General features: G+C 50.8%; 1 protein-coding gene across 1 annotated transcript in view; it reads left to right on the plus strand.

Annotated features, from left to right (window-relative positions):
* The first annotated feature begins 1,498 nt into the window (after positions 1 to 1,498).
* The window catches only part of GOT2 (glutamic-oxaloacetic transaminase 2), a 26,756-nt gene continuing 12,967 nt past the window's right edge, over positions 1,499 to 15,287 (plus strand). The window contains exons 1-4 of the mRNA XM_025199746.1: positions 1,499 to 1,504; positions 2,528 to 2,700; positions 11,363 to 11,519; positions 13,066 to 13,194. Of these exons, the coding sequence (XP_025055531.1) occupies positions 1,499 to 1,504; positions 2,528 to 2,700; positions 11,363 to 11,519; positions 13,066 to 13,194 (465 nt within the window). The remainder of the gene's footprint in view (positions 1,505 to 2,527; positions 2,701 to 11,362; positions 11,520 to 13,065; positions 13,195 to 15,287) is intronic.

The following is a 15,287-nucleotide window of genomic DNA, read 5'->3' on the forward strand; positions in this document are numbered from 1 at the left end:
GCTTTACCACCTCCCTTCTGTACTTGGCATGTGCAGAGAGGATGGGCAGAGTATGATGAAGGACAGCACTCCCTGGGAGTACCAGGGAAGCAGTATAGGCACACCCTCAGCCACAGAGCATCAATAGAGTAGACTTAGCTCCAAGGGCAAAGAAAAGATCCTGTGGAGGAGCTGAGTGTGAAGGGAATATAAATATTAGTCCATCCACAAACTGATCTTCAGTCCTGACCAAGGTCCCCACCTTGTGGAGGGTCCCCAAGCTGCTGTGTAGATCTCATGCACTGGCAAGCCAACTGGGTCCAACCAGTGTCCAGGCACTCAGGCACACTCACAAGCTGTGGATGCTTTGTCTGGTGCTCCTCCTAGGGTGTGTAGTGCTGGGGTTGTCACAGGCTAGCTGGGGTCCATCTGTCCTTGGCTTCTAAACCAGAGTTGGGCCTCCAAAGCCACCCTTATGGTTCCAGCACAGCATCCCCAGAGCTCCACTCTGCTGTGCAGTCTGTTTTTTTGCTCAGCAATTTGGCAGCCCTGTGATAGTTACTATAAGTGAAGTGATCTGTCAAGGTCACTCAACAAATCTGTTGCAAAGCCGGAATAGAACCCAGGTCTCTCCTTGGACCTGGTCCAGTCCTCTGCCTTAAGAACACCAGCTTCACAGAGGAACATCTCATTTTAATACACAGCAAAACACATTAGTGGAAGAGATTACATGACACAGTTGCCTGAGAGCAGAGGACTGAACTCAGTGACCTGGAGGCCTCTTTCAGCCCGGAGTTCATAGACTAATAGGCAGCACAAGAGAAAGACAGGGTTTGGCAAACCCACAAACTCTTGAACACAAATCTCTTCTCCCCATCCTCACCACCCCTGGGGGCCCCTTGTGTTGTTGGTCAGTGTCCATGGAGGAAGGTAGTCTCTCTCTTACTCCTACCTGCTCTTCTCCAGTAGTGCCTAGTGGGCAGGGAGGGGAGGGAAGAAAATGACTCCCCACCTGTAGTCAGGTATCCAGGTTGTAGCCATATTGGTCTAGAGGCAAAAGGAATCAGAACTCATGGTAGAGGTGATATCTTTTATCAGACCAACTAGATTTTTGCAAAAAAAAGTCTTTAATTGCAAGCTTTTGGGCACAAGATCTTTTCTCCTATGCTTGAAGAAGGGTGCTTGTGCCCAAAAGCTTGCAATTAAGGACATTTTTTTGCAAAAATCTAGTTGATCTAATAAAAGATATCACCTTTCCCACGAGTTCTGATTCCTGTTCTCCAGTGTAGAGCACTCATCTCTTTTAAAAGCACTCGGTGGCACCTTACTTTGCTTCTCATGTCCTGGTCATCACATGCAAACCCCTCCCCCATCTTATTCCAGAGCAGGTGGTAAAGCAGATAAGAGTCATTAGTAAGTCAATAGTCCTTGGCAGCAGCCTGGATGACTTTTCCTTTGTGTAAGGCAAGAATTCTTGTGGGCAGTATCTTTTATTGGACCAATTGTATGGCTGGTCTAGATGAAGGCAAGTTTTCGGCCATCACAGACCCCTTCCTAAGACAGAAGCAGACACCATGAGCTAAACTGCTCTGTGTGTTCTCCAGAAGGGGAGAACACCCCCACCTCCCCACACACACACCTTCTTGGGACTTGCTGTTTGTTGCAGCTCAGATACACATCTCCCAGATGAAACTGGCTTTCAGCAAAGGATCCAAAGGCTTTCTTAATCTTCCCATCATGGTGAACTACAAAAAAACAGTCCCATCAGCTTGTGGTTATGTAAGTGGCTCTTACACCTGCAAGGAATTCCACGATTGTCTTGGGAATCCTTGCAAGAGCCAAAGTTGCTCAGATCCAAAGCTACATCATGTGTGCTTAAAAGCCTGGAGAACCAAGACCAGTGCACTCTGTGGGCCGTGGGCTGCTGCTTGCCCAGGAGGCTGCAGTGAGTGGTCTGCAGCTCATACCAGACCTTTATTTTCAACTAAGTGTGATGATAAGGAAGCAGGGAGGTCTCTGAGACATATTCTGGGTTCACTGTCATCCCCCAAACTGTCTGGGGACCAGCAGACAGGAGGAGTGCCAGGGGGAGGGCGTGGAGCCTTGGCACATTGTGCCTGGCTGATGTCCCACCCGAGGCCCAATGGCACAGGCGCCGGAGGGAGGGCAACTGCTCCTGGGGCGCTGTCCCGCAGGTGACAAGCACCTGGCACACCCGCAGGGCTGAAGGAGCAGGGGCAGTTCTGGGAGCTGCTCGCTCTGACAAAACTGGCCTGGATCTAGCCAGCGCTTGTTTGTGGCTGCAGGCAAATGAAGGGCAAAGACTGAGCAGGGCACAGGAGTGGGCCAGAGGGAACATCCAGGCAGGCCTGAGTGATGGCAGGGGAGGAAGCCAGGTGGTGTCGGGGGCAGCGCCCGGCTAAGGCGCTTTGTGCCCGGCCTTGATGTGATTGCGCTGCCGTGACACTCATCCGCTTAGTGGCCTCGTGCGGGAGGATTCATTAGCTAATGGCTGTCCCTGTTGCGCGTTTACGGAGAATTACGGTAGGATCCCTCCTGTCCGTCGGGATCCGCGGGCGCCGGCTGTAGCTGCAACGCGGCCTCCCGCCGCCGGGGGCGTTGGGGCAGGCGCGGCGGCGCGGGCCCGCTGGGCGCTCGTCTTACGGCTCCGCCCGAGGTCTGCTCGTCAGCGCAGACTGCAGCCAGCGCCGCCAGAGCCAGGTGGGCCCCGCGGCCGGGGGAGCGGGGGGCGCGGGCGCGACCTGGCTCTGGCGCCCTTGTGCTGGGGCGTACTTGGCAGGACAGCGTCAGTCCCGCTGAGGAAGCTTGTCGCTCTGCGGCGCCCATACATGGCGCGGGTGCTGGGGTCGGGTCGCGGGAGAGCCCCGGATTGGTTGGGTAGGGAGCGCGTCCGATCGCTCCGATTGGCTCCTGGGGCTGAGGGGCCATGCGTGCCCTTGACCGCCCGGCCTAGAGGGCGGCGGCGGAGGCGCCCACGTGCACCTAAAGCACAGCCCTTCCCGGGCCGGGGCTGCCCAGGGGCGGATCCTGCGCAGGGAGCAGCGGCCCCCGCGTGGCCCTTGCCCTCCCCTGGGCCACTGCCGGCACTCGGGGTCAGGGCTGCACCCCCCCCCGGCCCCATGTCCGGGCAGGCAGGTGGAGCTAGGCCTGGGCAGTGACCAGGGGTGCTAGGGTCGGGCACCACTCATCTGGGGATTTCCTGTAACCAAAAAAAGTAGGAGCTCAGAGCTGGCCTTGCCCAAGGGCAGGGGCAGGCAATTATTTCAGGTGGAGGGCCGTTTACTGAGTTCTGGCAAGCTATCCAGGGCTGCATGACAGGCAGCCAGGGGCAGATAAATATTAATTTTCTACATTTGTAGGGGTCCTGTGGGTTGGATAGAATGGCCTAGCAAGCTGCATCTGGCCTGCGGGCTGCATTTTGCCCACCCTACCTAAGGGGCATCTGGAGCCTGAATGTTAAAAGCGTGAGGGTCTCTGAGACGGGAGGGGGGTTTATATTGAGCTCTGCTCCTGAACCCTGGGTTAGGTGCTGCTGCTGGCCCCGTGAGCAGTGTTTCTCTCCCAACTGTCTGTGTGAGCCAGGTGGCGTACCAGAGGTAGTTCTGGCCTGGACAATTCACATGAAAGAAACTAGTGTTTGAAGAGAGTGTCAGCTTTGACTTCTGGTGATTGCTAGTTAGCTTTCATCTTAGTGGAGGGGTGTCCAACCTTTTTGAATATGGGGCCGGATCATGAACTTTATATCACCCAGTGGGCTGGTGAGCCATATTCATAATTTAGTACCCCGCGGGCCATATGTTGGACAAGCCTGAAATAAAGCAAGGCTGGCATAAACCCCCACCTGTGCTCAGCTAGTGACAAACTACAACAAATGATGTCCTGGACCAGCCATCCCAACAGCTGGGGCCCCCCTTCTGCCTACTACGACCACCATTTGAAGGCAGCCCCAGAAGATATTTGACAGCTGTGTTAAAATATGTGACCGTTACCCAGTGCCCTCACGCAGCCCAAGGAGCCGCCTATGGCACTGCTTCCCCAGACCTTGCCCACACCAGCAACACTGCTGCCCGAAGTCTTGGCAGTGCTTGGGCAGGCACAGCTAGGGCTCGGCCAATGCGTGGGACGGCGGAACTGCAGGAGCAAAGCCAGTTCCCAGCCTGGCAGGATCTCAGGCCTGGTCTGCCCAGAACGGCTCCTGGCGGGGCAAGGCCTCGGGGGAACACGGGCCGCTCCGCTCCTCTGCACTTCCCTGCGGTGAAGGCAAATGGTCCCTGGGAGGGCACAGGCAGCCACCGCAGTAGGAGAGCGGCGCCCAGCCCAGCCTCAGGGAGCTACAATTCCCCCCCCGGGCCACCCCTTAGCAGCGCAACCCCATGAGCCGGTGCTGCCTGAGGGGGGCCGGAGCAAGGTGGCCGCTGCGCCGCAGCCCCTCGCTCGCCCACCCACATGGCCCTGCTCACCATGGTGCCCCGCCGCCTGTGCATGCAGCCCCGGTGGCCTCAGCGCTGTGAGCCCAGAGCGCGGGGCCCAGCGGACACCAGTTTCCACCACCTCACCCCGCAGAGGTCACACCAGGACCTCGCCTGCCAAGGCGCGCCCCCCCCCGCCCCACCCCGGGCTGCCCTGCCGACTGCCTGTCCCAGGTGCTGTGCCCCGTCCCTGCCCGGCGGGTCCTGGGGGACGAGCAGGATGCTGGGAGCAAGGGTCCGAGCTGGAGACAACTAAAAGCGGGTGCTGTCCTCAGCTTGTCCCGTCAGGCGCAGCCCTTGGGGCGGCGGCGGGACCTGGCTCACATGACATGGGAGGTCACTTGAGCCCGGCCCAGTGGGGGTGAGCAGCTCCCTTTCCCTCCTCCACCTGCCTGTCCCTAGCGAGGGACCTCGGGCCACAGAAAATGGCTTGGGGGGCTGTATGTTGGACAAGCCTGTCTTAGTGGATCCCAAAGCATTACTGTAACCACAAGCATACACTACTACTGATGTGCAGCCAGAGCTCAGAGGAGGCTGGGGTGATGTTTGGTTCAAAATGTTTAATTTGAGACAGATGTCATCTTAATTTTAATTAGGTGGGATAGAGTGTCTAGGTCACATGTTAAGAGGTGAAGCAAGTGCACACCCAGGCAGGAACATGCTTGTGTCTCAGGCCTTGACTTCCATTTTGGGTCATCTGTTCAAATAGTCTCTGTATGTGGGATTTGTACATGTGTGGCTGTTCATATTTGTGTAGGCAAGTGCTCATGCGGTGCACTGAAACCAGTAGTGAAAGTTACACCCTTCACTCTTACTTTCAGCCTTCCCCTAGGAAACAAAGCATGTGTTCTTTCTGAGACAGGCAAAGTTTAAACTCCTGCAAGCGGGGTGGGAAGAACTCCCCTTTTTTTTTTCTCTGGCTGAATCCTGTCCCTCCCCTGCCAAATGCAATGCACCAGGAACAAGAGAAAAGAGTTTCTTCAGACTTCACCCCAAGCCATTTGGCTGCGAACATGAAACGCATCAGCCCTAAATCTAACCTTCAGGTGGCTGTGTTAAGCCAATGTAAGCAGGAGCTTGGAACAAAAGTACTTAATGCTGAGGTGTGCTGAGGCTTAACTTTATGTTGATCCCCCAGATGCTTAACTGCTTGAGGAGCACCCTTCAGCTTGTCAGCCTGCTTAAGTATTTGTAGGATTGGGACTTTTAAGCAGCTTATAGTGCTTAGTTTTCAGTGAAAAGCATTGTAGAAAGAATCTCAAAAGTAATTGCAAACATCTGGAGCTCTATCTAGGTAACAAAATAGAAAGTTTGTGGGTGAGCTTGTGCATCATCCATGTGCATATAGGGTACACCATCCTGTATAGCTCAATCTTTGACTTCTGGTTATAGTTAAAGGGGGAAATGGAAATGTACCTCAATGTGCAGGTACGTGGACTCCTTCTTGCCTTGTACCAGTTATTTGCCTCTGAAGGTATCCAAGGTAGTGTTCTCTTTTTGTTTAAATTGGCTGTTGCAGATTCTGGCTTCTGGTTAAACACCCTTCCAGGCGATGCTCAAGAAGGCTGAATATTCATATTGCGTGATTAACTCTGTCTCTTCCTGAGGCTGATCCTGTACTTTAAAATATTCATTGCCTCCCCAGTCCTCAAATCCAGAGCAGACTTTTTCAGTTTGTCAAGACTTGCATCTTCAATGACCTCCTTTCATGATGCTCTTGCCAGTAGTAGGTAAAGATGCTCTTTATTTGGGGGTCACTTTTGACACTACTGTAATTCAAATATAAGCCTGGATTAGTTTAAGAGGGCCCAACTGCAGTTGGGGCCCCACTTTGATGGTCTCATTGTCCAGCCATACTGGAGAACACAGTAAGTCACCTCTTGGACACATGGGTGACAAGGCCGATAACACGGTGGTTCTCAACCAAAGTTACATGAACCCTTTCCAAGGGTACTGTGACATGAGTGCCTCCATTGTTGGCTAGAAATGTCCAACTCGGGATCCTTAAAATTCTGGTTTATTAGGCGGATTGAAGCACTGTAATGAAGTTAAATCATAAACCTTGGGGCTGGTCCCCACACACATGCACAGACACAGTAGCAAGCTACAAGAGTCAGGTATACCTATCCTACAAGCGCTGGAGTCTGCCGTCGAGGCTTCTTTCAGCGTAGTATTATCTTCCAGAAGGGGGTCGCGGGCTGGTCCTTCTGGCTGGACAGGTCGGGTGCTGGTCAAGTTGGAGATCAAGAGGGTGCCCCTGAGGGTCACTTTTTACTGCTTTTTATCTGTCCTTGGCAGACTTTGGTGACTCCCCAGATTTCAGGTTTGCCCAATCCAGGGGTTGTTGACCCTCATGGGACTTCCCCCCCCCTCGGTGGCTACTGGATGGCATCTGTCAGCCCCAGGGGTCATCCACATGTATGTGCAGGTTTGGGGGTCCATTGATGAATTTTGAATAGGGCTCTGGGAGCGATTGATCTGGAGATATTCAGCCCAAAAGTTGGTCCCTGGCATTGATTAACTCAGGCCAGGGCTTCTAGCCCTTGATCAGTGAGGTTTAGAGATGTCCCAGTTGCTACATTGTCTTCTAACATTGTTACTAAACACATTTATAGTTGAAAGTTGAAAGGTGAGGAGTATAAAATATAAGCTACAAATGCCATGGCACACAAATAGATAAAAATACCAAAATACACAGGGAGATACAAAATGCACACATACAAATTTTAAAACACAATTCCTTATCTTAAAGTGAAAGAAAGAGGAAGGAAGAAAAGGTAGAAGAAGAAAAACGTATTTAAAGAGGGGAGAGCAAATGCAGGCAAGAGGAAAAGGGGGCTTTCTGCTACACCATGGTCAAGCTGAACTGCCCCATGGACAGCAGCTGTGGCTGGGCCATATTCTTTGCTGGTCTGACTCCACATGCTCCTCCTGAAAACCTGTGCCGGACAGGGGGGATTGTCTTGCAGCCCTCTGTTTCTGCGAGGACTGTGGCAAGAACATACACTCCAGACATACCCCTTTGCACTGCCAATTATTAACCAGTCATATCGGCAGCATGGAGAGCAGCGTCCGGCAGGTAAGCTTGTGGGAGGTGCAGATCAAGGACCCCCGCAGGGAGGGAGGGAGGGAGTAGGGCTGGGGCAGGGTGGGGCGGAGCCACGGGTGGCTTGTGAGGGAATTTTGGGGTGGTTAAAGCCGATGCCATAGTCCCCCTCTCCCAGCATTGACGCTGCCCGCCGCAAGCACAACCCTGGCCCAGCCCTCGCCGGAAAGAGGCTAGCGCATCCTCTGGCCCTGAGCCCACAGTGGGCAGCTCTAATTCGGGGCAAATGCCCCCCATGCCTCCACCAGCAGGGTGCCAAGTGGTGGGAAGCCACCCCTTTCCCACCCACCCTGCCCCAGCCCCACTCCCTCCCTCACCGTGGGTGCCTCAATGTGCCCCCACCAATGCCCCTCCCCCCCAGACTTACCAGCCAGATGCTGCTCTCCAAGCTGCTTGGCTGCATTCCTGGCCGTGTGCATGGCTACACTGACCAAAAAAAGCCAATTGCCAATAACGTCAATTTTGCTTTTATCGGTGCTGATTTAATATGGACTGATATAGTGGTGGACCTCTACAGAGAAAACTACTATGGGCAAGAGCATGGGGTAGGACCCTGGTTGACAAGCACTGAAGTAAGCAGAGGCATCACAACAGTGGTTCTCAACCAGGAGTCCTGCCAAATTCAGAGAGGGTGTAGAGGGTGCTCTGCCTCTTCTTTCCCCCTCTTCCTCCCTTCCCCTCCTTTTCTACCCTTTGTCTTACTAATGTCCAGCTATTTACTTTTTTACAAGCAGCCTCTTCTACCTTGGAAAACTACTATAGTAGTTTCCCTTACTTACCTTTGGCTTTTTCCCCCCTCCCTTCCCTTCTCTACCTTTTTGTTTTCCTTATTTTCACCTATTTATGTTCTCACTGACATCCTGTCACACTCTTAACTTCTTTCAATCATTGAAGTCTCAGAACAGCAGAGACTCCCTATGCCTGAAGACAGATGATTGCGCCCAAAAGCTTGCAAAGAACTTTTTCCAAACTACTCAGTTGGTCTAATAAGAGAGATCACATCTACCCAAAGAACCTTGAGAACCACTGCACTAATAGATCTCAGTGCTGCCCTTTACACCTGGCTGCCCATACTGTCACTTGTCTGTCACAGCATTATAAAAGTCAAATGCTTAACTGCAAAGCACTGATTAGTCATTGTATGTGCTTTATAGGGCACTTGCCCCCCGCCTCCTTTTTTTGAAGAGTCCAGTCCAGGCCCCTTTCTCAGGATATCAGTTTATGTATGGCCAAGAAAGCTGTCTTATCTAGGTGAGGTGGCTTTCCTAGCCCAAAGAACTTATCTCCTTTGATAAAGCTCTGTGTAAACTGACTTAGGCATAAGCTTTGCTGAAACTTCTCTTAATTAGTCTACAAGGTGCCTTTGTGTCCTGCCTTCTGCCTGACTTATCAGTGTTTGACAACCCTTTGTTCTATTACTTTAACAAGGAGAACAGTATAGATCTGCTTTTCTCTTTTCAGCTCAAAGGTGCACAGGAGATGAGCATTGCATGGCAGAACATTTTTCTTAGCCCTCACCTTCAAAATCCTGCTACTCCCCAGATCCCACATGGGGGTAAATATACACATTCATGTTAAGGCACAATCATGTGTACTGTCAGCATATCCATATGCTACATAGGACTGCTGTCCTTTGTCTTGGACCTATATTTAGTACTCCCATTGTTCATGATGAGGACTCTCATTAAAGATCTAGCTGCTTATCAAAGCAAGGGGACTATCTGATGTCCTCAGTTGCGTGGATTACCTCTAGAGTCTTAGGACCACCACTGGGTGGGCAGCTGTCGTGTCACAATGTCCTGTGGTCAGGTCCAGATGAGTTCTTCCGTAGTTGTCTTAAAATGTTTCGGGGCCACCACTGGGTTTTGGCGGCCAGCGCCATAAAAACATCAACAGATTCCTGGGGACAACAAAAGAGAAAACAGGGCATGCACATGCAAGGTCTCATCAAATCAAGGGGACATGTTAAAAGCTCCAGGTCTTCTCTTATGCCACCTACTGTAGAAACTGAGTCCTGCTTGGGTGTAAGATAGGGTCAAACAGAAATAACAAGGCTTCTTTTTATGTCTGACTTGTTGCGTCCTTGACATTAATTAGGAGGACCTCTCACTCCTTGGAGTGACAGTGCTGCAGATGGGACAAGAGCAGGTGGCTAGAAAGGATGGCCCTGGAGCTGCTTCTGCCTCTTGACTTCCCCTTGAAACACACCTGACCTCCTTACTGGAGTGGAGAGAGCAGGATCAGACCACCCACCTCAAATCCTAACTCCCTGGTAGACGGGGATTGTGTCAGCAAGCTGACTTGCTTTCCATGGCCACATGCAGATTGGTCAAGTATCTACCAGTGATGCATCAACAAAGACTGTGAAGGCCAATGTAACACATCTGGAAGCAAGTGCTGTAGAAAACTGTTCCCTGCAGTGAAACACAGACCTCAAAGTGACTCTGTGCTGTGAAATACAGATCTTTCACAGCACACTGACCTGAAAGTGACTTTGGGCTTTGATTACCCTGAGCTGAAGACTTTTCATTCTTCCATGGTCTCTACTTATGAAGAGGGTTTGTATTCTAGCTTCAAAAGCTTGTGTTAGAGCAGCAGATTTTAAACAAACAAAACTCCAAGAGAAATTATAGCATTTGGGGTTGCAAACCCTCTGGTATGTGGGGAGGGGAGGCTTGTCTGGTCGAGGGGAGCCTGAGAGCTGCCAGGGTACAGTTATTGTCAGAATTTGGGACCTTGTGTATTAGGTATCCTTTGCAGCGAAATAGGAATGGTCCTTGTGCTAAGGAGCTTGCAGCCTAAGACTACTGTGATTAAAGATGAATTTAGCACAACATAAAGCTGTGGCTTCTCTCTCAGGGTCTCGCTGCTGCATAGCAGCCAGAGTTCCCACTGACTCCAGCGAGTTTTTAGTGTTTGTTAATTGATGGAGTCTAAATGTGGATCCAGGAGACTGGTGATCTGAGCATCTAATGGAGCATAAATTGTTTAAGATGGTTCTTCCCATTAACAGTGCTCTTACCTGTTTTAGTCCCTATAAACCGCTTTGTGAGGGAGGAAGGATATGTACCTTGGTGGACAGAAATACAGCTACTTGGCTTTTAATGTCAGACTGAAGTTGTCAAACTTTGAGATGCCTAGCTTATGCGACAATCCTGCACTTGTTTATTAGCTTTGTAATGATAAATCGATATGGGGTAGGTCCATGTTCATACCAACTCTCTTTCAGGTACAGTTGAGAGCCTGGCTCTGTCCCAAACAAGGCTTGGAGCTGCTATATTGGAATTTATGCTGGTTTTGGATCAATACACTGTGCCTTGAGATACTGGATCAGTTTGCATTCAAAACTAACATCATCAACACCAGCAGTCTAGGCTGGGATGTTCAGTGACTCAAGTCACTGAATTTCAGACTCCCTTAGAAAATTCCATCCAGCTTATACCGTGTCTGGTGGTTGGACAGAGTTGGCACTGTACTTTCACTATAGTACCCTTCTCCAATCCTCTACAACAGAGCTGGGAGACAGATTGTGTGGGCAATGGGAGACCTCCCAATTATTTGAAACTGGCAAAACTGAGAAACAAGCACTGTTCCTGAACTATACCTTCCTGGGAGGGAAATTATGGATTTTGTCTACAGAAAAAAAAGTTTTGGCCTGGGATCTTGTGGCTCCAAAGTGATCCTGTTTTAGGTGAGCCAGTAAGCCAGGCTGTAACAAACAGCCTTTTAATAGATGCGAATAAAGAGCTCTGTTCATAAGTAGGCTTCCTTTTGGTCTTCATTGCAGCTCCTGGTGGTCTCATGTGGAGATGGGACCCCCTGATCCTATTTTGGGAGTGACAGAAGCTTTCAAGCGTGACACCAATGCTAAGAAGATGAACCTGGGTGTTGGGGCCTACCGGGATGATAATGGGAAGCCCTACGTCTTGAACTGCGTCCGCAAGGTAAGCCTGCTGCAGAGCAGGGATATCTTTTGGGTGCAGAGACTGAAATACACGCATATGTGGTAGCTGGGGGCTAGTCTGGGAAATTCTGCTGAGTCTCCCTTACTGGATTCTTTCTAATCCAGTGTGAAGTGCAGAGGTGCTGTCCTTGAGGGATTATGGTGAAGGTAGGATTATTTACCTAGAGCCTTACAGCTCTGTACTTCTGTTACTTGCTGAAATCAGTCTCTGGCCAGCTGCCTGTGTCAGGCCACTCTGCCTGTTTTTCCAGCTCTACAATGATTCTTCTTTATACTCAAGTCTTTCATGGCAATTTTGGTTTTCAGGGCACATTCAACAAAACAGTTCTTTTGTCTGTCCTGGGCTTCAGCTCCAGAGGTTCCTTCTTTTTAACCCCTTGCTTCTAGGTCCTGCAGCAGGGTCCTGGTGCTCTCTAGCTGTGTGGTCAGCTTTTTCTTGGAGAGTCACTTCCCAGCTAGGTCTGGATCAGCTAGGCCCTAGCTCTTAACTGTGGCCTGTCCTTTTATGTGACCTTCTTAAGAGAGGACAGTTTTCTCTAGGCATTTAGACCATGGCAAGATCTATTCCCATGTTTTGGGACTAAGGATATATTTCTCCTCCCAAATACTCTGATAACTATTAATAGGCTCTGGACATGTTGCTGGTATTTCTTGGCTGGCTGAAGTAGGCAGGGTGAATGTATAGAGAGGAATGTGTGGCCAGCAGCCACTGGTCCTGCTACCACAGTCTGAGCTGAGTTGCGTGAGTAGTTTGGATTTTCTCACCTACAGCCTTGTCTCCTAAGGAATCCTTCTCTGGTCTGCACCAGTTTTCATGGCAGTTGGCAGCTCAGTCTAGACAAGGCCATGGCAGTTTAAACCAATTTTATCACTAGTTAACTTGGTTAAGATTTTGGAGATCTAAATTACAACTTACGAGATCCTCTTTTGTACTATAGCTCCAGCCATTTTCTAGAATGATGCAACTAGTCTTGTAATTTTTCCAGCGTAGTAGAGGCTTACATCTGAGCTGGCATGATAGGCTTATTACTACAGCACTGAGGGGCTTGGGCCATATTTGCACATACAGAAACTTTGCTCTTTTGTAAATGAGTAGTTCTCCCTTTTTGCAGAATGGTTCGGTTGCAGCCAGCAGAAGGAACAGGTAGCTGCTTGTGGGCACTTGCAGCTAGTAGGCATTGAGCATGTTGCTTCTGGTATCTGGCTCATAGCATTTGCTAGGTCACTAGTTGCTCCACTGAAGCAATGCTAGAGTTAAAGGCTCAATGCTGTGTATCAGGCTAGTTGTAAACCTTGCCCTTCCTCCAGGAGAAAGCTGTCAGCAGAAACATTTATTGGTGTTATTGGCTTTGACTTTGGTTGGAGCCCTGACCTCTGGGGGGTACTTCCTGTTTAACTGAGTTATCATACCATCTCAATGAGCAGAAAGCAAAGGAAACGTTCTTTTCTTTCGCCTGACCCCAGTTTTTGGAAGTGCCTTAGGGCCCTGTACAATAGTGATATTGAAGATGTGTTCCTCTCCGTAGGCAGAGGCCCAGATCGCTGCTAAGAAGATGGACAAAGAATACTTGCCGATTGCAGGGTTGGCAGAGTTCAATAAGGCATCAGCAGAGCTGGCACTGGGTGAAACCAGTGAGGTTATCAAGAATGGCCGGGTAAGGAGCTACATGGAAAATGTTAGAGCAGCCCGCATTGTACAATTGTTCATTCTAACATGCTGTCCCTGTCATAGTGGTGCTTGTTGGTAAACAATTCAATATTCACGTGACAGGTATTTCTCAGAATTTTTAAACAGCAAAGGGAATTACATCTGTGGCATCTCATCAGTAGGTCTCAAAGGAGTTTAATGTAGTCCTTCCCCATCTTCAGAGCAAGGAACAGAGGCATAGCGCGATGAAAGTGACTCATGCACAAGCCAGTGGCAAAGTGGGGAGGAGCTGCCTGGCTTATCAAGTCCCGCTCTAGGTTAGCAGTGGCTGAGTTCTGGTCCCTGTGATGGCAGCGGTTGAGCTCCCCTGCAGTATCCAGCATCACAAAAAGCTAGTGTTCCATTGTCCAGGCTGGATTTTGAAGTCAGCAGTTCTGGTTTCCCAGGCCGTTAGATATAGTATTTGGTCAAACGTAGTCATATGTTCTTGTACAGCTAATTCTCTTTATCCTAAAGCTGTATTGGAAGTGAGAATTTAAAATGGACAAAAACAGGAGTTAGCAGTCTATAGTCCTCAGGCCAGCCTCTGGATCCAGCCTGCAGCAAGGTGGTTGGTCTGTGGTGTGGGGCTGCTGAGGGGGCACCGACAAGTTCCTTCTGTCTGTTCTGTGCTGTTTGCCCTGGTATATTCCTGTGCTGTGCTCCACCCCTCATGCAGAGCCTCTACTGACAACCCAGCCCTGGGCACTCGACCCTCACTGCTGAATTTGCCCCTTGGCATGGCTGTTGGCCATGGGAATCTAAGTGGAAACTGGCGAGGGGCACAGGAGTGGTGGGGCAACAGCAGGCCATTAGTCTACAGCAGCAGTCACTTCATGGGCTCTGGCCCATCATTCATAAAGATTGCCAACCACTGACTACACGATCTATGGCCTCAACTACATGTGTTTTGTGCGCTAGCGTTTTGTCTTGCATGGGTAGTGATGAGCAGGTTTTCTCTGATTTAAAAAAAAAATGACAACACAAAACAAAAACAATTCCTAAATTCTTTGATTTTAAAAAACCCCAAATTGCATTTTTCCACAATTAAAAAGAAACGCGTCTATATATTAGTATCAGTTGAACACAGCGTTTTATTGATATATTTACAATGTTAAAGCAATTTGGAAGCCTACCAGTGCCTCAATCATTATACTAAAATAAATTCTAAGTACCTGTATATTTTGGCGTTTGATTTTTCTGATTTTTATAAGGGAAAATCAGAGTTCCCCCTGCCCACTTCAGTCTCCAGGACATGGGTCCAGCTGTGGCTGTCTCCTGCACTGCTTTGTGGCACTGAGCAGCCCTGATATGCCAGTGCTCTGCCCCTGCCATTGCCCCTCACTCCCCATCCACAGTTTTCCCTCCTACCCCACTTCCCCAGCCATGCTGGTACCCCTCTCTCCTGACCTACAGCCCCCTATCCCCACCAGTACCCCTCACTCTTGACCTGCAGCCCTTACCCCCACCAGTGCCTCTCATTCCTGACCCACGCTGTCTTCCCCCGCAGCCCCCCAACCTTGCCAGTGCCCCTCACTCCCAACCTATAACCTCTACACCTTCCAGCCCTGCTGGTGCCCCTCACTACCAACTCGGAGCCTCCTGCTGGAGGGGGCCCCCAACTGCCCCCGCATGGTCTCACAGGATGGTGATATGCAGGGACCTTCAGCATGAGGTGTATGCAGTGCACCTCATGCTGCCCTGTGCCACAGCCAGCAGGAGAACGGTGAGGGGGACTCCAGATGGTCTCCATCCCACCTGGACCACAGCGTGGTGGCTGCAGTGGTTCTGGTGCATGCAGGCAGCAGTGGAGTAAGTCTCACCCTGGTGTGGGCTGGAGGAAGAAGGGGATGCCTGTGGCACCCCCTGCTCCAGGCTGGGGCCCCTGTGTTGCTTCAAGCTGGGGCTCCTGTGCTGCACTAGGAGGCCTGACCATGGCCCCCTGGGCAGGGTCTCCCCACCACCCTGCCTCTGCCGCTGAGAGCACAGGCAACAGCCTTGGGTACTGCTGGCCCAGCCACACAGCTCCCTGCTAACCAAGGGTACTGAAGGCACTGGCTG

Source organism: Alligator sinensis, unplaced genomic scaffold, assembly GCF_000455745.1.
Source record: "Alligator sinensis unplaced genomic scaffold, ASM45574v1 scaffold203_1, whole genome shotgun sequence".
In the NCBI taxonomy this organism is placed as follows: Eukaryota; Metazoa; Chordata; order Crocodylia; family Alligatoridae; genus Alligator; species Alligator sinensis.